Here is a 23,410-nt window from a genome sequence, read left to right as displayed (position 1 = left end):
GTAGCTCCAATCCATCTATGCTTATTTCAGGATAATCAAATCTCTCTCTCTTTCTCTCTCTCTCTCTCACACACACACATACACACTCTCACACACTCACACACATACACACACAAACACACACAGAGATAGAGACACACAGAGATACAGAGAAGAAGACAGAGAGAGAGAGAGGCCAAGACAAAGACACAGAGAGACAGACTGATAGAAAAAGAGATACAGAGAGAATGCTTTAAGAAATAAATTATCTTCCTAAAAGTATAACTCTTTGCTAAACAATTTCCTATTAATTTTTATCTTACATTCCTGCAAGCATGGGTGTTTTATCTTATACTTTAACCTTCTGGATGTTTACTGACTGACCTCAGATACTACCCGCACTCAAAATATCTAAAGAGAGCCCCAGAGGGTACAGACTCTAACCAACTAAATAAACTGTGATGTGTATATAACGGGCAGAGTATTTACAGGGGAAAATGTTTGTAAAGAGCTAAGGGTGGGGTTATTGTATTTTAATTTTGTCACATTTGCCCATTAAAAGTGAAGCAATTGGCATATTATCATGTGATAATATGAACAACCCTCAAGCTGAGAAATTCTATAGTAAACACTCCACTCCAAAGAATGCAACAGGAAGCTCTGTATAAGATAGAAAATAATACAAGAAAATCACAATTTTATAATAAAGTTAATTCCTATGTACTGTGAACTGTTTGAATGCATGCTCAATAGTCCGTGTTTAATCCAAATTTTTCAAATTCAAATTCATAAAAATCAATGGAAAGAAGCAAATTGAATATTTGTTTATCTGATGTTCAGCTTAAGAATAAGGGAGAGAAAAATAGCTTTTGGCAATACAAAACCACCAGAGGGCGCCCAGCTCCCAAGCTGTTTGCTAAAAGCCTCTTGCAGAAATTAGCAAATCTCTGTTCTTTTCAGCTTGTGCTGTTAGAACCAAGTTTAACTTCTGCTTCTTAGGCTAAACATTTAAGAGGAAAAAAACACAGTAAAGGGTTTAAATTAAAAGGAGTGAGTATATACATACATCCCTGGATGAATGTATATGTATATATCAGGATTTTATACATGTTTTTTTCAAAAACATGGACTTAATTTTTCATACTGTGAAATAAAAGCATTCACATAATAAAAATCATTCTTATAACTCAGTGAAATTAGAACAAATTGTATATTTATAAGAAATAACAAAAAATGCTTACCTGTCTGAAATAAATGTCCTGGGAATAAAGAGAATTGAGGCTGCAATAAACTGCCATCCTGTGTATATTTCATTCCTTTAAGGGCATCACTTCGGCCACAGGAGTCTGTCTGACCCCAATAAAATATCCTAACATCAGTAATATACCTAGTAACAGTAAAAAATAAGCCACCTTCTGAAGATGAATCAAAACAGAAAGCTGTGACGAAGATGAATGACATGATGGGAAAATGTAACTGCCAGCTGTTTACTATTTTTAGTCGATTCAGCTCATTTAAAGTCCAAATCGCATGCTTCATACTAGGGATGTGAATTGGCCACAATGTATTTGCCTAGTACCCTGGTTCTCAACCTTCCTAATGCTTTGCCCCTTTAATACAGTTTCTCCTGTTGTGGTGACCCCCGAATATAAAATTATTTTTTTGCTACTTCATTACTGTAATGATGATACTGTTATGGATCATAATATAAATACTTTCAGAGACAGAGGTATGTTAATGTGCTTGTGACCCACAGACTGATAACCACTGGCCTAGTATATAAAATTACTTGGGTTCAATTTCTAGAACCATAAGAATGGATGGATGGATGGATGGATGGATGGATGGATGGATGGATGGATGGATGGATGGATGAACTCAGAATCTTATATAAAATGTTGAAGAACAGCTTGAAAAACCGATTCCATACCTTTAAGATCCTTTAGCCTACATCAGGATCATAAGATCTGCTAGTTTCCTAGGACTGCTATAACAAATTGTCACACCATACTGTCGTAAAACAACAGAAGATTGTTATTCCGGAGGCTAAAATCAAGGTGTCAGAAGTGGCTTGTGCCTCAGCGACCTTCTTGAGAATCTTTTCTACCCTTAGTGATTTGCTGTAGCTTTCACCCTGGGTGTTCTGCAGTTTTTAAATATGTCAGTGTTCTGTCAATTTTTCCTGGGAGATGCAAGCAAATCCCCAACCACCCAAGACAGAACCAATTTCTGGCCCAAGTATGACTGTAATAAATTCATCTTGGTGAGATCAATTAATTTTATTGGACTTTCTTACAGAACACAGGCAAGGGGTTATAACAGGATCAAGGGTGCCCCCAAACAACTCTTCTACCATAAATTCCAGCTTAATCACGGATGGTTACCTCATAGTTGAGGAAGTGGAGTGACTCTTCATCATGGAGTCCGACTTCAAATTAACCCTTCAATTCTTATATGCTATAGCATCTCTCAGATCACTGACTGTTAGGAGAGGCTGTTACACCTTCTGAAAAGGACCTATAACTGTATTGCTAATAACATATACCTGCTTACTACTGTATTGTTCGGCTTTAGTTGCCATGGCAGCAGAAGCAAAGCATGAGAAGGCATCTTTTTATGAACCCAGGGAGAAGTTCAATAAAACAATTACTCCAGGCTCTACTTCAGCTTCCCAAGGCTCACTTTCTCTTTATCTTCTAAAGACACCAGTCATTCTGGATAAAGGGCCCCTTTAACACTGATATCATGACAGCCAATTACAAGTTTAATGAGAGCATTTCTCAAAGAGATTTACATTCTAAAGAACATGATATTAAAGCCACATGTTATTTTAGAAGACACATTTGGTGCATATCAGGAGACATAGGAATATGGATAAAACTAAATGATTTCTCTATGAAGGAGGAGGTTGTTGTCCCTGTCAGAAGAGAACCGATGATTAGAGCAGCTTTGCAGGACTGGAAAACATGAAGCACAATGGAACCACACTGTTGTGGAAGACGTGACTGTTTCCATTATAAACAAGCAAGGCCCTGGAAATTACCTAGGACACCATTCTGAGAGTTGCTGTTACTTCTGTCACTGGGCAAAGGTAGCAGGCTAAGACCTGCCTCACATGCAGTGATGGTGACTGCACCATCTCAGATAAGGAGTCTGAGCTGCTGTGCAGCATTCAAACTGCTCTGCCTGTGGTCAGCAACTCCCGGAGCTTCTCAGGCCTTAAAATATACATTGCGTTCCTTGTTAACAACATGGTGAGAGATATTCAGGATGGATACTTTAAAAAATCTCAAATACTCCCTGTGCAGGGAGCTCTGAAACTGCCAGACTGGAAAAGAGGAAGCAGTTACGATGAGAATATTTGAGTAAGATTATTGACTGACCTAGATCTTATGCATATATGTGATGGTTGTGTAGCTTGGTCTTCTTATGGTAATAACAGTGAAAGCAGGAACTGTCTCTTATTCTTTCACCGGCTTTTGAGATCTTATTCCTCATACTGGGTTGCCTTGCCTAGCCTTAATATAAGATGAAGTACTTAGTCTTACTACAACTTGATATGCCATGTTTTGTTGAAATCCATGGGAGGCCAGCACTTCTCTGAATAGAAACAGAGGAGTAGATGTAGGGAGCAGAGAGAAGGTGTGGGGAGGGACTTGGAGGGAAGAGAAAAGGGAAACTCTGGTCAAATGGAAAATAAATTTAAAAATGAAAATTGATTGTTCTCAGTGAGAATTGAGAGTAGACAGAGGCAATGTCCAGCTGAGAGGCTTAAATTGATAAATAATACAGTCTGAGCTATAGATGATCAGACCCTAACAGATAAGCTGTTGTTATTATGAATATCATCTCACTATTCATAGTATCATGTTTCCCTCGAGAGTAGACCTTGATATTTTCCCTTTCAATGTTTATGCTAAGGTTAAAAGATGTTTTGGATGGAATTTTACCTGCATATGTGTATTGAATTTCAGTCACAAATTGTGTTTACATTTGGAGGTTTGACTTTTAATATTTTGCAGTTCCATGAATTGATATATTTTGATAAAAATGTAAAGTTATTGTACAGTGAAAGAAGAGAATTTAATAGTGATATATATGTGTGTGTGTGTGTATATATATATATATATATATATATATGAAGCATAGTACATAGAGTTTCTTACATATGTAGGGGTTCCATTACTGTTAAATTCTTCCTATTTGATCCTGTCTGGTGGAAGAAAAGATACACAGATAATTGGATGCTAGTTATCTTAGCTTAATTAAGATGAATGAACTTTAAGTTCAATCAGTATTAAAGCCAATTTAGCAATGGGAAGCTGAAAACATGTTAATTCAATAGTTTCTGTAATTCAGTTCTGGTTCTAGTAAGTACTGGTTGCTAGTGGTAAAGAATTTTGGTTTGGTAGTAGAAAAAGGAGAAGTTTCCTTTGCTATGTGCATGTAAAAACGTATTACAAAGCTTCTCTCATGAAGGAAATCTATCCCAGTCATCAGTATATGTGATAGGGAAAGGTAGTTTAGCTGTTATTGAGGTTAGAGATAGCATATCTTACAATATGGTTTAATGTATAAAGGTTTCAGCTACCATAGTGGAGAAACAAATTGTGCAGATTCAGAACTGGAAATTCCAAATAGCAACTGAAAGCAACTGTGAAATCTTGAGACACTCAGCAGTCAACAGTCACAGAGGACAGTGGATTCCTAGGAAATCCAACAGGAGTCTGAAAGTTGTCCCAAACATCAAATCATGTTTGAAGTGTACAACGAGAAGATGTCAGGAAAGTCTGCCACTAAAAATGAGCACCTCTCCTTCAGATACTTGAGCAGCAATCATGGCATAAGCATGGAAAATCAATGGTAAACTCTGGACTCCAAGTAGATTATCAAAGTAGGAATCTACAAGCACATCCACAATGAGAGAAATTGTTCCAAGACTGGGACAGTACTAAATAATAGTTATTGAATGCATACTGTGTAGCATAACTCTGGCAAGTATTTCAAATATTTGCTTCACTACACCCAAAGTAAGTATTATGTGTCTATTACATCAGGGGTAGTTCAAAAACAGAAAATGACAGATGTGAATGAATAGAAGATAGATATGAAAGAAAACCCATTAAGCTCTGAATCAAAAAAATTAAAGGCATGTGTGGACTAATATGGCAACTCTTTTTCTATAATGAGTCAAAAATTCTGAAATAATTGATGGTAGAAATGAGATACCTTATCACACATAAAGCAAATTAATCTTGCTTTAACTTAATTTTTGAAACTTTTGTAAAAGTATGCCGTATATATTCCTCATTTCTACCCCTGTCCTTCCTATGGTATCATTTTTACAACCTCTCAAATTTATGACCTCTTCTAAAATTGTTAGTGTTCCATATCTATGTATATAAACAAGCATACACACATTCAGAACCTACTGAATCCATTTAATGTTGCTCATATTTACAAGTGTTAAGGAATGACCACTTGAAATTTTATAGACTGCCATCTGCTGAAAACTGTTATCCCTTTGAAAGACAGTTCTTGTGCTGCTATTGAGCTAGAGCAAAAACTGAACATTTGACAATAAGCCACCAAGTTACCGTATGACCTGTGCTGACCAGCATGGGCTAAGCAATGTCTTACCTGTCAAGCCATAAAGTAGGATTGCACAGCAGCAATCCATTTTCAATTAAAAGTGGTGTATGCATGATTGGGCCTACACAAGTCCAGAAGTGTTGTCTGGATTTTCTGTCCCCCAATCGTTAAGCCCCAAAGAGGTCTACATTAGTTATAAACTGATTGGCCCATTAGCTGAGGCTTCATATTAACTCTTATAACTTATATTAGCCAATTATTCTCATCTATGTTAGACACATGGCTCAGTACCTTTTTCAGCAAGGCAGCCACACCTTACTTCTTCTGTGGCTGGTCAGGACTGCAGAGGAATGGGCTTCCTTCTTCCCAGAATTTTCCTGTTCTCATTGACCCGCCTTTACTTCCTGTCTGGTTGTCCTGCTTATATTTCCTGCCTGACTGCTGGCCAGTCAGCATTTACTTAAAATATAATTGACAGAATACAGACTATTGTCCCACAGCACAGAAGGCACAAACTAGTTACATAAAAATGTCTCCCCAAATACTTAAATTTCTATTCGCATTACAATACCATCTAGTCCCAAGCATGCTCCTATAGCCTCAGGAGGTGTGTCCTATGACCAATAAACTGAGAAAAAACAACTAGGTTCTGGATTACTGATGGTTCTGCATGCTATGCAGTCACTACTCAAAAGTGGACAGATGCAGCATTACAATCTCTTTCTGGGATAACCACGAAAGACACCATAGAATGAAAATCTTCACATTGGGCATAATTTTGGGTAGTAAAAATTGTAATACACTTTTTTTGGGGGGGGGTTGAATATGGCCCAATGTGCTGTTCTTCACTAATTCATGGACTGTAGTCGATGGGAAAATGGATGGTTGGGGACGTAGAAAGAACGTGATTGAAAAATTGGTGAGAAGGACATCTGGAAGAGAAGCAGGTAAATAGTTGTCTCCAAATGGGAAATGATGAGATGATACTTGTGTCCTATGAAAATGCTCATTAAAAAAAAAGTGACTTCAGCAGAGGAGACATTCAGTAATGAAGTAGATCAGATGACACGCTGTGTGGAGATTCACCCATTTTTTCCAAGTCATTCCTGTCATTGTCCATTGGCCTACACACAACATGGCCATGGAAAGAGAGAGGGACATTATCATGGGCTACCACTCACTGAGCCTAACTTGGCGACAGCTTCTGCTGGGTGCCAGATCTGACAAAAGTATAGATCATCACTGAATCCCACATATGTCACCATTTACCGGGGTGACCAACCTGGTGGCAGGTTGACTACACTGAACCACTTCCTCTGTGGAAAGAACATTTCTTTTCCCTTACTGAAATAGATATTTATTCTGGTTATAAATTTTCCTTTTTTGAACATAATGATCCTTTGAAAACTACCATCTGTGGACTTAACATCAGTGTAATAGTTTTCTTTCTGACCACAGCCAGAGAAGTATGGGCCTACTTTCACTGCACAGCCAGAGAAGTAAGGGCCTACTACCTTTGAATCAAATGGTCTAACCATGTTCTACACCATCCAGAAGCAGCTGGCCTAATAGAAAAACAAAGTTATAACACTTTTGAGGACATAGTTACAGCATTAATTAGGTGGTAGAAGCTTTGAGTGACATCAGCCTGGCAATTTGATAAGTTACAGCACTAATTAGTTAGCAGTAGCCTGGAGAGGTGGGGCAATGTTCTCCAGAAGATATTGTATGTTTTGAGTCAGCATCCAGTATATGGTATACATATACCATATGTATATGTATATACTCTCTCATAGCCGGGGTCCATGGACTCAGGAGCCAAAGGGTGGAAAGGAAACCAGTTCCACTTATTATTACTCCCAGTGACCCACTAGGAAAGTTTTTGTTTCCTGCTTATGAGACATTAGCAATATTGGCCTAGATGATTTTGTATTAGAGGAGGAGCACTCCTGCCGGAAAATACAATGAACATTCCATTCAATTGGAAGTTCAGACTTCCCATGGCCTCTTTGGTTTTCTTAAGCCACTTGGCTAAGAAAGGCCTAAGAGTGACTGGAGGGGTGATTGATCCAGATTTCAAGAGAAGCATTCATGATGACTATTTTTAGGTTGATTGATCCAGATTTCAAGGGGTGCATTTGTGATGACTATTTTTAGGTGTCAACTTAGCTACATCTGGAATGAACTGAAATCCAGGTTGCTGGGTACACTTCTGAGGGATTTTAAAATTTAATCATTTGAAGTGGCAAGGTCTGCTTTTAACCCAAATATTTTAAGGTTGGAAGATCCACCTTAAAAGCAGTCCTTCTTGTAAATGGAGACTATATTTTTGTTTCCTGGCCACCCAGACCCAAATGATCACACAAAAGCTATATTAGTTACAACACTGTTTGGCCTATGGCTCAGATATATTTCTAACTAGTTCTTATATCTCAATTAACCCACTTAAGTTATTTTATATTTTACCACAAGGCTCAGCGTTTGTTGCCTCACATCTTGCTTCTTGACTGGCTACATAGCATCTGCCTGATACTGCTTTCTTTCTCCATGCATTCAATTTAGTTTTCTCACCTACCTATGGCCCAACCATAGGCCAAAACAGCATCTTTATAAACCAAAGGTAATATAATAAAACATATTCACAGTTCACTGTCAGGAATCCCACATCATATCCCCTTTTCTGTCTGAAAATAAAGGAAGGTTTTAATTTTAACATAGTAAAATTACATATAACAAATCCCTTATCAAGCAGTGATTACTCACAATATTTAGTCTATTTGTTCTGAGGAAAAATTAAAAAATGTTCTATCATCTATCTTATCTTTGTGAGTCTAGAGTTTTTATCTAATCTATTATTCAGTATAACTAAGAAGAATTTTAGCTATAATTATCTATCTTCAACTCTATCAAAAAAAGGGTATACTATTGTCTAAGTAAACAGGAAGTGCATTGTAAGCAACTTCCAACACTCTAGCATTGACAAAGACATTCCACTGCCTAGCCAGTCATCCAAAGTTCTTCTGTCACACTGTGGCATCCATCTGCAGCCTACAGACCCATGGCATTGGGCAGACTTTTTCATGAGGCAGGGAATTTTAAAGTCTGTTTTACCTATATTGGCAGTTTGTCAGGCACTTTCTTCTGTGTCCTGCAGAATGTCTGGTTTTCTATGGCTTATTGTTCTGCTCAATTACTTTTAAATATTTATTTTCTTATCTTTACTCCTTTAATCTGTGACTGTTTATACTCTTTCTTCTCTCTCTCTCTCCTAAGCCCATGTACATTTATTCAACACTGTGACCCATTTAGAGGTCTTTTTTTCTTTTGGTCTAAATCTGCCTTATTGTGTATTTGTAATCATTTTCTAACCAGGAAAGTTGTTATTTTTTGTTTTTGTTTTTGTTTCGTTTTGATGCTAAGGAGGCATGGCTAGAACTCATGCTGCATCTTTGTAGATGGGCTCCACCCAATCGAACATGGTGGAGATATGTTTGCCACCTCTGCAAGCCATGCTCACCACCCTAGCTACAGGGACACAGTAGGTCTATGTCACCATTAAGCAACTCGTAGAACTCTGCTCACACCCCATTTAAGTCATCTGTAGTGGTACCTCCTGAAACAGCCAGAGCCGTTTATACTGCTAGTATGAATCAGGAAACCATTTCTTCAAGAAACTATGTCTCTGCTTACGGCCAGCAAACAGAGTCTATATGAAAAAAAAATGCAGCTACTAAGAAGACCTGGTTGGCTCCCATTATCTTGGTGAGATAATTATCCTATATTTGCCAACCTTCTGATAACACTAATAAAATTTATAAGAGGTACTTAAACTTCTATAAAGTTGACTGTGTAGGTTTAGAGAATTGGTGAGATGCAGAGAAGAACTATGGTCCTCTTGAAGCTCTGCTGCCTACAAACTGGTATTAATTGACAGCTTTGTGCTCCATTAAGCATGTATCACATAGAAAATGCAAGGCCAGCTTATAAGCATTTACTAATGTCGCCTGTTAAATCAGAGCTTCATTGCATTCAGTCTTCTCATCGCTTGCTCTCTGGCAAATTAACAGCAAGATGGTGCCGCCTTTGTAGGATCAACAGAGAGGACTTGAACTGTGTGGATAGCAGAATATGCTAATGTTCACAGCTAGCTTTGCTAAACAGTGTGCTTTATAGACCCAATATTATTTGATTAGCTGACTTTTCTGTTTCCAGGTGTTTTCTTATACGGCTGACAAAGAAATTCGAACTGATGACTTGTGTCTGGATGTATCCAGACTCAATGGACCTGTAATCATGTTGAAATGCCACCATATGAGAGGAAATCAGCTATGGGAATATGACGCTGAGGTATGATGTTTTCTATGACTTACTTATCCCTTATCACTTAAGCTCGGTTATTTCCTTCAAAAAAAGTCAAAGAAGAAATGTACTTTTAAATGCATAATTATATTTAGATAACATTGGGGTGGCATAGCATATAAATTGGATTTTGTCATACTAGTTGAGTGCTACAAAATCATTTTATGTGGTAAAAAAAGTTTTATCTTCATGTATATTTCCAATGTAAGTCCAGTAAGATATGGTTCCATGAGATGTAAGTGTAACTATCTGCATATAGGAAAATATGGAAATATGTTTGTATTTTAAATCTGTTCCATTATAATATATGATGTTTATACTTTTCAATCTAACACTTAAAAGACCTGATAAGATTGTCAAGATTTATTTCCTTCTCTTGCAAACAATATTGCAGGGAATCTATTTCTATTTACCACGGAGGATTTGTGGTAGAATCAAAAGCACTAGTTAGGAATAGAGTTAGCCAAGTAGTCCCCTCACAGCATATCCTCCCCTTATGATGGAGAGGAAGGTAATGAAAACAAATAAATTAAAAAAAACATTCTGAGGATTTACTTAGGTCATGTGCAAATATTACTTCAGCCATCAGATGGAGCTAATAAAAAAGAGACGTGTTCTCTTTCAAAGACTAATCCTCAAAAATACTCTTATTTCTTTCAAATCTCTTGGTTTAGGAAGATGAATTGATCATTGGGTTACATGTTAGGCAATATTAAATAAAAACTGATACTTTCACAAAAACTTAAACTATATTCTTACAAGATTAGAAATACTTGTGCAAGGATAATTTGGGACCTAAATTTTAAATATTGCCAGGCTCTGAGGATATCAGATATTTTCTGGGACAAAAAGGTAAAACCTTGAATCCTCCCACGTTACTTTATTATGCTCTCCGCTGACATCTTTCCTGCTTTATTTGTCCACCATTTTATGTTCCTGAACTTGAACTGTTCAAACAATGGTATTTGTTATGCCCTGATTTTACATTAAGTCTCCCGAAGAACATCTCTCTACTGAATTCAAGTGTGGAGTCTGGATCTCTAGTCTGATTTGACCTCTTCTGTGAGTAAAAGAGCATAGGAGTCTTGTGAAGAATATTTATTGTTAAATAAAGCATTGTGATCTTGCTACTTAACTCTTCCCAAATCCTAAAATATCATTAGGTTTTTGCAAAAAGCAGTAAAATACAGTACATGCATATTAAGAAAGAAAGATTATTTATTTTAGAAGATAAAGCTGTGTTAATTTCAGTATAACGCCCCAATCTTTAAAATTTTCTGAAGCTCTTGGCTAAACAGTAAAACAAGTAAAATTCCTCCACTTTGATAATATTACAATATTACTGATAATTGTATTTATATCTTTTTACTATAATTAAAATTTATATTGAATACTAAGTAATATTTTAAGCAATAAAAAAGCATAGATTTCTTTTGTTTATTTATTCGCCGGTCTTTAATAGGCACGTTACAATTTGATCTAGTCTCTAAGCAATGATAAAGTGCTTCTGTATTTTGTTTTGATTTTATGGGTATGAGTGTTTGCCTGAGTGCAGTCTGTGTATGCCGTGCACCTGGAGGCCAGAAGAGTTAAGGATCTCCTGGGACTGGAGTTACAGATAATTGTGAGCTGCTGTGTAGGTGCTGGGAATTGAGGTCCCCTGAAAGAGCAGCCAGCCCTCTTGACTGCTGAGCCATCTCTCGAGCCTTCTTTTTAAAGACAGTGGCAAACCAATGCAAACTTAGGAAAAGCCAAAAGAAAAACCACAAAACAAAACAAGACAAAAAAGACTTTGGGAAATGCAAAGACTTCAGGGAACCCAGTGGCAGTGGAAGAAATAAAAAGGATGGGAGATGCCAAGGTGTGAGGAAGTCCCGTTCTGTGGCTCTGTTCTCTCATTCCAGCGCCGGAAGGGGTTAAAGAGGAAAGGAGCTGCTTGCTCCCTCTTTAATTCAGTTCTTTGTCATTTGCTAGCAAGGGTAAAATTTCTCTTCTTTGAGAAATCTCTGAGGTGATGCAGTTTCGAGTCAGAATAAAACCCAGGGGAGTTCACAAAATTACGGAGCTGAAACAAGCCTTAATTCTCTTCTTTGAGCTTTGTCGGGACAGACCCGAATCACAAAGATTACCCTGCTATGAGCAGAGCTAGGGTTTAGGTCCTAATAAAGTTTTCAAAGAAATCTAGTTACTAGTCCAATTGTGACTCTCACAGTGTGAAGTGTTGAAATAGTCCATCGCCTTCTCTGCTCAGCTCCTTTCAGTCTGTGAAAAGAAAGAGTCATCAATAGGAACACATAGAATCTTCAGAACAGGCAGAACACTGCACGCCTCTAAGCATGGAGCCTCTCCATGCTGGTTTGGTTTGTTATCTGCTTGGATGAACAAAGGGAAAGAAGGAAAGAAAGCTAATGGTTGGCTGTGATTTCTGTTTGCTTAAGACGTTCTTGCCACAACCTTACAAAACAATATTGTCAGTCTCTATGTTCTTAATAAAGCTGTGGCGATGGTGCATCAAGGTGTCTGACACTGAAGTCAGAAGTTTCCTCTGATATTAATTTGCCTCCTGAGGTCACTGAAATACCACAAATAAAGAGACGCTTTCAGTGATGGGGATCCGATAAACAGGGCAGACTGTGGGACCCTGTTACAAACAAGCAAATGCTAACAGTCACTTGCAGTATCAGATTGTAACCGCGTATGAATGTCTCCTTTCCTTAATATTATCTGTTTAAAATGCTAAATAGCCATACAACTATTCTATCACAATAATGGCTTAGAAACTTTAGGTAAATGTCTCCATAAGACAATTAATATAAAAGTTCTGTTCTTATTGAATGGAGCTAAATATGTATTGGTGAAAAATGCCTATCTCTGTCTAAAGGATTGCAGTACCTTGCGGTATGATTGAGCATCCTTGGGGGGAACACCCAAAAGTGGTATTACTGGGTCTGGAGGTAGGTTATTTCCTAATTTTCTGAGAAAGCATGTGCTCAGCTATGTTTATAGCAGCCTTTGTAAAAGTTAGAAACTGGAAACAACATAAATATCCCTTGACTGAAGATAAAGATAAAGAACATGTGGTATATTTACACAATGGAGTACTACACAACAGAAAAAAATGACATCTTGGAATTTGCAGACAAATGGATGGATCTAGAAAACATCTTATTGAGTGAGGTAACCCAGACCCAGAAAGACAAATATAATATGTACTCACTCATAAGTAGCCTTTAGGCATAAAGCAAAGAAAAACAAGCCTACAATTTCACAACCCCAGAGAGCCTAGGCAACAAAGAGGACTGTAAGAGAGGCATAAATGGATCTAATCTGCATGAGAAGTAGAAAAAGACAAGATCTCTTGAGGAAATTGGGAATGTGGGGATCATGAGTGAGCGTGGCAGGGGAAAGGGGAGGAAGGGAGGACAGCAGAGAAAAAATATATAGCTCAATAAAAATAAAACAAAATGAAAAAGAATTGCAGTACCTTCTGACTCTCCTAAGGAGCTTTGTAAAATATATTTTAATTAAAATATAATTACACCACTTTTCCCTTCCCTCTCTCCAACCACTTCCATGCTTCCTCCCTCCAAATGTTATCATCACCTCCCTTTCAAATTGACAATTGATTACTATCTTTACATAACTGAGATACAGTGCACAGAATCAGAAATACAGCCTTCTGAGCACATAAAAGCCAACGTTTCTTAAACAACACAACATGAATATTATCTGCACTCTCTTACGGCTGGCATCTCTAGTTTGATTTGATGAGATCATAAGTGTTTTTATAAGTAACACAGGATACATTTGCTATATAATACTACTAATATTATCCTGATGTTTTAGGGCCATAGAATATCAATATCTCCTTCCAGCAAGTTCAAACAAAAAGAAAGCAACAAAATTTCACACCACTAGACAGCTTTGTATTTTTTCCTATGAAAGTACATGTTTCATCCATTTTCTTTCACGTTGGTTTGTATTTATACTCTCAACATTACACATGTGTTCCAATCTATTCCAAATCTACATTTTCCTGCAGTATCAGTACTTAATCATATTCTTTGAACATCCAGGCAGCTACATACAGTGATACAATCTAATTTTAGATCAGAGCACTCTGCTTAACAAACACTAATCCACAAAAAAAAAGAGGGACAGAGCAAAACAGGATGCTAAAAATAAGTGTTGCTTTTCACATGACAGGCAAACTGGCTGAGGAAACACTTGGTTTACATTCTATCCATAGGAAACGATTGCATTAAACTTACTGAAACTACAGAGGCTTTTATTAAATCATTCTTAACCAACCTCTTTTATTTGCCCTTATCAGAAAGCAGGTAAATGGGAATATAATTTCAAGGTAAGTGGCCTACAATTACTAATCTCCCACATTCCCGTGTAGTAGAATTTCTAATAATAAATGATGGTTCAATTTACCGTTTGAAGGTCATGTCCATTAGACTAGCATTACCTTTCCATGTTCCCAATGACCCACAGCTTTGATTTCTTGCTAAAATCAGCTAATAGAAATGTCAGTAGATTAGTGTTGCATTATATCCTTTCCTGACTGTTTACACTTGCTTTTTAGAATACTTGTATTCTTCTGGATGTGTAGTTTCATTCTTAAGACACCACACTAAATGTTTTCAATAGAAACATTTTGAGATTAAGATTAGGAAAACAGTTATTTAGTATCTGGCCAAGAGGTTTGAAATCTCTGACTTCTTCCTTATTTATTTATTTATTTGTTTAGAGACAGGGTTTCTCTGTAGCTTTGGAGCCTGACCTGGAACTCGCTCTGTAGACCAGTCTGGCCTCGAATTCACAGAGATCCGCCTGCCTCTGCCTCACAAGTGCTGGGATTAAAGGCGTGCGCCACCACCGCCCAGTTTAATCTATGATATCTTATTAAGTCATAGTGTTATTAAGTTTTATAATATTCAAAGGTCAGTCTTTTTATTTTTCTATGTAATAAGGTGAATTTATTGTTCTTTTTTTAAACATTTAGTATGCTGGCTGAGATAGCTTTAGTCATTTCTGAAATCAGCTATGCGGCCAGTTGTATGTGTTCATCAAAATATCATGTTTTTAATATGTGTTATGTTTTAGCTTTATCACCAAAATTATTTTCCTAGCCTGGTCCAATTTGGATGTAAGTAGGACCTGTGCAGTTTAGATTGTAGATTTGTAAGTAGCTTATGACTTTTCAGATGCAAATACGTCATTACAGAAATCACAAACTTGTCATGTATCTTTAGATATTGTGATTCAAATTCTATACATAGCAATGAAACACAATGCCCTACATTTTTGAACAGAATGACTAAGTGATGCTATGTTATACTAAAAAGATAACACTAACTTTAGACTCACATAACTCTGCATTTTAAATATCAGCATTTTAAATAATGCCATTGAAAAAGATATCTCTCAGTAAGCTACATCGGAGCCTGCAAGTCATATTTCTGCAATATGTGTTTTGCTGTGAGAGCCTCATAATGAAGTATTCATTGCAAAATTGACGAAGGCATGCATGAAACACTCAAAAGAATTAATAAAAGTGTTTAGAAGGGATTCCCAAAATATAAATGAAAAAAGGATTATTAAATTTGATGACTTCATTCTCATAGACAGACATGTGATATATTTAATAATCTTTTTCTTTGGTGGCCAGAAGATTTGTAAAAATAAATGCACCTCCCCTTGCTTTCAAATAAAGAACACTAAATGACATGTGGTTTGGAAAGTAAAGACTGTGGAGATGGGCTTGAGTGTTTAAATTTTCTCTTGATTTATAGCTTTGTAAAAAGTACATCTTAATCCATTTTTTCCTATTAATGATGCTTGAAATTTATAATTCCTAACAAAAGAATTTTGTGCATTAAAATGACATTTTCTAGGTAAAATTTCTAGCAATAAGAAAAATCAATTACCAGTAGATGATGTTGCCTAATTTAAGCAGCGTAGATACATCTATATTTAGTCAAGAAAACTAGTCAAAGTGCGCTATAGGCAGCATCATTTTATAGGTAAGATATTATGCTTTATCCTATGTTTTCTAACTGTAATCACGAGATACCATTTCTCACTAGCAGATAAACACTGCAAAGGTAAACCCAGTGATTGCATCCATGATGCTGTCCACAAATTGGAGTTTACTTCAATAGAATTTATTTTCTTAATTTTTCTTAACTAATTTTTTTTCATCAATACTATTTAACATATCTCTGGACTGGCCCTGAAGTGGACGATTTGTTTAATATATCTACATCTTTCTTGAACTTATTCTTGGGAATAAAAAATAGCCAGATAAAATTAATTATTACATTCACGGGGGATTTTGTCTTTTCTTGCTCTTTCTTTTCATGAATTCCACCGTGCTTACTAATAAGTATGTCACTGATGTGTGGATTTTTTAGGTCCATAGAGCCCAGCTTAGGCCCATGAAAACCTAAAACAAAATCATCTCAAGCAGTTTTCCTTAGTATCCTCTCAGGCTGAGCGACAAGCATATGAGGACACTATCATAAGAGAATTCTCTCTGATAATTATTTTGAGTAACCTCTCTCAAAACAACTCACTTGGCACTAAAATGTATTCATTATAAGATTACTAAACAAAATTCTATCAGAAATAACTTTTCCCTGAAATGTTCTATCATCTGAAGTCAAATTCCTCCTTAATAATCTGTCTTAACTCCATTTTTCTTCTACTGAGTAAAGCTGATATTAAAACCATCTGAAAGGCTGCCACTCACTGCTTCATGGATGCAATTATTGTGACGTGTGTCTCCCATCCTTTTCCAGGCGAAATTGTATGTTGTCTGCCATGATTGATTTATTGCTGCCTTTGTACTTCATTTGTCATTATTCATTATTTTCTTTGTCAAACAGACCCACACTTTTGTTCACATAGTCATGCAGTCCTGCCTCTCAATAAGCAAAGTGGCGGATGGCTCCCAACATCTTACCATGGAGACCTGTAATGATAGCACTTCGCAAAAATGGCTACTAAGAAATTATACAAGAGAAGAAGTTTTTAAAAATATATTTGGAAATCTTACTGATGATTTTTTTCTTTAATGCTTGTAGAGGTTTGTGTTTCAGACTTCTTAAATTTACTTTAGTTATCAAAATATGAAATTTTATTAAAACATTTTATGGCATTATTATTTATCTTTTACTTCTTAGCTGCTCATTAATTTGGAGACTGGATATTTTAAGTAATAATTAGTCTTCATTAACAAAAATGTACTTTCCAGTTTTTATTTCGAATATGCATATGTATATATTTATATACGTGTGTGTGTGTGTCTGTCTGTGAATATAATGGGTTAAATACGTTGTGAAATATTTATTCTGTTTAAGCCTCCCACTAACCACATCTGTATGAAAATGAATTGTATGTAAAAGGTGAAAAGGTGACTAAGTGTAACATAGGTTAAAACTGAGTTATTTTGGAACTTTGAAATTATTTAGTTTTGTTATATTTTATTCAGATGGCTCAGCTGTGTGTGTGTGTGTGAGAGAGAGAGAGAGAGAGAGAGAGAGAGAGAGAGAGAGAGAATACCACATCTTCACATATTTTGTAAATTATCTTTGCTTTATTCTCAGACTCTAAGTAAATCCTTTACTGAATTTCCCTGTACAGCTCATGGAAAAGGCTTATCTACAAGTGTCTTCTGTGCTTAGACAGGTGATGCACTTAAAAATCAAAGCTCTTCAACGGCGTGTGTTTTATTTATCATTTTCATAAATGGTGACATTTTCTCATTAACTAATTAAGTGAATTTTATTCAGTTCAAGTCAATAAATGACTGTGAAATATTTTTGTAAATGATACAAATAAAAGCATATTTTGAATTCTTGGATTTGGGTTTTTTTTTTTTTACAAAGCAATAAATAAGTGATTTCTCTTTGTTCAGTCACTGGCTGTGGGAATGCATGGGAGGTTCTAGAGGTTTTCTGGTTCCGATCAACCAGCTAAAGCTGTTGATGTATAATTGAACTTCACTGCTCGTGGCACTGCGAAAGACAGAAGCAAGGAGACGAGAGTGCAGAACAGGTGTTGTTTGGATTAGAGTGGATCTGAATCATGGACAATCCAAACAGGAGATGGAAAAGTTGGAGTAGCCAAGACCATTTGGATGAAGAAAAATTGCCAGAAGGCAATTTACATGTAATATTTGAGTTTGTAGTTTTGTGGAGGGAGGGTGGGGGTTGAGACAGGGTTTCTCTGTGAAGCCCTAGCTGTCCTGGAACTTGCCCTGGTAGACCAGGCTGGCCTTGAACTCAGAGATCTGCCTGCCTCTGCCTCCAGAGTCTCACACTGAAAGCTAGGACAGTAGCATCTCAGCAGGGAAGCCTGTAGCAGTTCCCTCATGGTTTCCTGCAGCTTCTGGAAACTAGCTAGCTTTCCCAAAGGTCACATTTTGCACAAGGTGTTGAGATCTCCACCTGGTAGAGGAGGAAATCAACCATGCTCAAAGTAGATGGTAGGTCTGGTAAAAATCCCCATAAACGCAGTGCCTAGGAACCAACTTGAAAGTTTCTGCTCTTAGCAAAGCCCACAGTTTGATTACTAACAGACACACACATGGACATTTACAGGTAAATTTTTTCCAAAAAACAACGAGCCTAAATGCCTAAAAACGTGGTTTTAGCCATGATGTCTAAAACACAGTTAACAGTTTTACTCTTACTTGGTTTCTAAGGACTTAGAGTTCTTTGACCAAAGTTCAAATGCTTGAGCAGAAGGGGAAAGAGATGTGTGAACATTTGTTAAATGTAGCTCAGAGTTTTCTAATGAAGAATTAGAGTCTTCAGAATGATGACTTGGTGGCTTTTTCCGGTGACCAACCTAGTAAAGGAGAGAAATTAATTCATACTCAGGAATACTTGAGCCTGAAATATTTGGCTTTCTAGTGTTCTACATTAGGCAGAGGTTTTTGGTTGTTCATTTGTTACCTTTGGAGAAGTGGGTTTTAACTACTAATAAGTTTTTTTTAAGGAGACTAAACATTGATTAGAAAGAACAATAGTAACTAGAACGTTCTGTACTGACATTACTTGTGGCACTAAAAACTATTCTATGTAATTTTAAAAGCTCTTTATTCCAATGTGACATATGGTAATTGACCAAATCATTCAAATACTGTGATGAATGATTATACTACAATAAAGTATGACAATACATTGTATAATTCATTGTGTGGTCATCTACTCAATACATAAATTTTTTTTAGAGGAAACTATTAGAAGAACACAATGGGAAGTGCTTTTCTGAAGGAGAATGTACACATAAGTTGATGCAAATCTGATATAGAGATGATTTTCTTTTTTTGTTGTTGATCTTACCTACAGCTTTTTTAAAGAAAAATATTTTGTTTAATTTTGTATCTAATTTTAAAACTGACTAATCTTTGAATTTCCTGTCATTGTAAGAATAAACCAGCCATCTTCTTGCTATCTTAGGCAATTTCTTTTTACTTCATTTTTTTTGCTAAAAATGACTTGAGACTCTGTATTAAAAAATGACAACAGAGGCTTCAATCTTGACATTACCTTCGTTTTTAAACACGTAGCCTTTTAATTTCCTGCTTGTGGTCAGAGACATCTTCCACAGCAGCCTGCCCTGTTTTGTCTTTTCTTACAACAGCGAAACACAGGACGAGCTACAGGTGGTTCTCTGTGTGGATGACACGTACTCCCAACAATTTATCAAGTGCAAGAAAACATTATAAAAAGAAAACTTTTCCAACTTTTAGTTTTGGTAATTTACAAAAACGTGTGTTTAGGACACAGTTTTCAAGAACAACTTGCCAATTACCTCACGTGTGTGAGAGAACACTTTAACATCAAGATCTTTTTCTGTGTTCCTGGGCATGGCGCATGAAATTAGTAGAATAATACAGAATTGATAACTTGAAAGCATATTGCCTTAAAGTATGTGGAAACGTGCAGTCCTAAAAAGTGAATTTCATTACAATTGGAAAGACAAGCGGTGCGAGGACTGAACACAGTACAGTTATTAGACCTGTGAAGATAATAAAGTGCATCCTTATCTGTTTCAACTTAATGCTGATAAATTTGCTTAAATGTGATAAGCATCCCATGAAGTTAGATTGATTATTTCTGGGTACACTAATCACTGGTCCACAGTTAATGTCTAAGATACTATAGTTTAGTAGTTTTTTAGTGCGATTATCTCTGGCTATTTTGTTCATTTGGCTACTAGTTGTGTTGTTGACTTCTGCGTTTATCATATTGTTGCTGACTGGAAAACCAAGCTTCTTCATAATTATTAATATATGCCACCTTCAACTGAACTCCAAGGTCACTAATAAGCTTTTAGCAAAGATGTCTTAAATGTCCAGCAATCTATAATAAATGACAGCCAATTCCTTTAACCACCCTCAAATGATGGTGTATCTGACAATAGCAATCATTTTATGATCATGGTTACATGGGTAATTTAGAGACACCTGTACACAGTTCCTTTTAAAAACATTTAACATTGTTATATATTGAAATGATATAGAATGTTTTTGAAGAGAACCTTTAATCTGGTTGCTAGTAAGTTACTGACTGTTCCTTCTCTTTTGCAGAGACTCACTTTGAGACATGTAAACAGTAACCAATGTCTCGATGAACCTTCTGAAGATGACAAGATGGTGCCCACCATGCAGGACTGCAGTGGCAGCAGATCTCAACAATGGTTGCTGAGGAACATGACCTTGGGGGCATGAAGACTGTTTCTCCCAAGACGTGAACGTCTCTACACTTTTGTTTATCCATTGTTTTGGTTTGGTGAAATTATTAACTTTGCTGAATTAAAAGTTTTAAAAAATACTTTTAGTATTCTAAAATACAGTTGTTTATAATTCATTTTTAGGAATGTTTATTTCCCTACTAAAATTTGTATCTGATTGAAGAAGCACATAAAATATAAGTAATAGGATACCGTTATTAAACATTTGAACTGTTTGGGGAAAAATACACTTTGCGTTTCCTTTTAAAATGTCTTTATTAGCCTCTTGTCACAGACTTACTTGGGGCTGTTTTTTTTTATTTTATGTTGTAATAGTGATGAAAGAGATATCATGTAATGCCTTATACTATATCTTAATTATGAAATATTATCATTGCTTTATAAATCTTTTTTAAAAAAAAATGCTTCATGGAACCATGGTGAATTTCTATGCTAACAGTTGGAACACTTAGAAATTGAATTCATCACACAAAATGATCAGTACAAAGAAAAAAATTAAGTTTGCTACTGAATTCATAGAACATGAAATTATCATACCAAACAAAGGACTTAGAAATTTATTTTAAATAATAAATTTAAGTCTAATAATGAAGAGAGTGAGTCCGATATCGAGAAAAACAAGAGCATTATAAACTCCAGGAATCGCTGGGAGAGAATCTTCACCTCCACCTGAGGACAGTCTCGCGCTGAGACTTGATTTCAGGGTCTGAATCCCCAGCTGCCCTTTCTGTCCGCATACACAAAGCTGTACCTTTTCCCTTCACTCTAGGACTGTAGGTGAAAGGTGACCTTTTAGATTCAATTTTAAACTGTTTTTGTTTACCACTTTTAGTTCAGTCTGTGATGTCATTGACACTTTGTATTTTATTTTTTAAAAAGTATGGCACTATAATAATTTATTGCTATAGTATTAAATCTAACATCAATCATTGGTAAACAAAATTCATGAGAATTCATTAACGTGATATTAATTAAACTACTAGATATGGTTTGGAGTGAAATGTGGCTCGGTCTTATTTAGGGGATGTCATGTGTTATGTCAACTTTAAAATTCCATTGTTCACAGTGAACGAGCTGATGTTGTGAAAAAGACGCAGAACACAGTGGTGGACTGTTGGCAAATTTTTATATGTAATATTTAAGTGGCCACCTAGTTGTTGTATATGTATGTTTGATTTGTGTCTTTAGCAGCTAGAGGAATTCTATGGGCATGGAAATGGAAGATTCTACAGCAGTAGAAAGTCCATTCTTTTGACCTTTTGTTTCAAATGATCTAGAAAAAGCATTAACTGCAAGCTACACCTCCTTTATCTATCCACACCCTCTTATCTTTGTCTTTCTCACCTGTCGCTGTCTATTTTTCTCTGTGTTTCTCTGCCCCCAGTGCTCTCTCTCTCTCTCTCTCTCTCTCTCTCTCTCTCTCTCTCTCTCTCTCTCTCTCTCTCTCTCTCTCTCTCTCTCTCTCTCTCTCTTCCTCTATTTCTTTCTCTATTTCTCTCTCTCTATTTCTCTCTCTCTCTCTCTCTCTCTCTCTCTCTCTCTCACACACACACACACACACACACACCCTTTTAGAATGAAGAGAGATTTTTCTCAAGACCTTTATTTTCCTAGCTGCCTTCCCTTCCACTTTGCCTCCATACTGTTGGAACTGTGAAAAACAATCTAGCTTGGAATGCCTCAGGTTTGCTGTTTAAAGCTCAGGCATCCTTTACTCAAAGAACTTCAAGGCATTCTTAGATTTCCCAACATTTTAGACAAAAGATTTAATATCAGAGCTCTTATTCATGAGATAGACATTATTCATACCATCTCTAACAGGAACCCATGGCTCTCAAAAGACAGTCAATGTTAAACTGATCATTGACCACTCAAGTCACCTGAAGCCTCTAAACAAGTCCATTTTCTGTCTCCACTCTTTTCTCCTACGCTTTCTTCTTGTCCTGACTCAATCATCATGAAATACCCTGATATATTATTTTTCTAAAAATTAAAAAGTGTAAACTCTCAAGTTTATTATATAATGTCTTCTACTTATGGCAATCAAAACACTTTTATAGACAGAGAGTGTGGTCAATGACATTTTGAAAGAATATAATCGCTTAATGGGAGCTAAAATTGAAGCACCCCAGCAACATTTTATGGAAATGAAAATTTGTTATGGTCACATTGAAATAGATAAGAACATAAGAAACACTCTCAAAGACTCCTCAGGTGACTTGGATATACGCTGTGTGGTGTCTGAAAATTTAAAAAAAGGTGTGTAGAGAGACAAAATTATACAAAACATTGAAACCAGAAAGATTTAAGTTCTTCAAAAATATTTGCCTTCAGTAAAGTAAATGAAAGCCTTGATTGGAATCACAGTGAGTTGTCCCCTGCCTTCCCACACCATACACACACATTGATCCAGGCAAGTAGATTTTTCAATTGCTTCAGTCTATACATTCCTCTGGGTTTTTCTCATAAGGACAAATGCAGTTTCACCTTCTAGGATGTTCAAGTCAAAACTAGAAGGTTGAGAATTGAGGGATCATTCACACAGTTGGCAAAGTGTTCATGTCCCACCTCCCCCAGCATGAAGACCTGAGTCTGAGTCCAAGCACCTGTATTGAAAAGAGCAAGTAACCACTAAATTGCTGGCATGTGGTTTTAATCCTAACACTGATGACCAGTGAATTCTTTGAGATTCCTGGTCATCCATCTT

The 23,410-nt window shown here is 36.3% G+C and overlaps 1 protein-coding gene across 3 annotated transcripts in view; it reads left to right on the top strand.

Annotated features, from left to right (window-relative positions):
* The window catches only part of Galnt13 (polypeptide N-acetylgalactosaminyltransferase 13), a 491,359-nt gene extending 469,259 nt beyond the window's left edge, over window positions 1-22,100 (top strand). For all 3 annotated transcript variants that reach the window (XM_038338251.1, XM_038338252.1, XM_038338250.1), the window contains 2 exons: window positions 9,784-9,918; window positions 20,540-22,100. In XM_038338251.1, coding sequence (XP_038194179.1) covers window positions 9,784-9,918; window positions 20,540-20,680 — 276 coding nt within the window. In that variant the 3' untranslated portion in view covers window positions 20,681-22,100. The remainder of the gene's footprint in view (window positions 1-9,783; window positions 9,919-20,539) is intronic.
* Window positions 22,101-23,410: the final 1,310 nt, after the last annotated feature.

Source organism: Arvicola amphibius, chromosome 7 (genome assembly GCF_903992535.2).
Source record: "Arvicola amphibius chromosome 7, mArvAmp1.2, whole genome shotgun sequence".
In the NCBI taxonomy this organism is placed as follows: Eukaryota; Metazoa; Chordata; class Mammalia; order Rodentia; family Cricetidae; genus Arvicola; species Arvicola amphibius.
The sequence above is the reverse complement of the archived record's forward strand: the minus strand, read 5'-3'. Positions and strand labels throughout refer to the sequence as shown.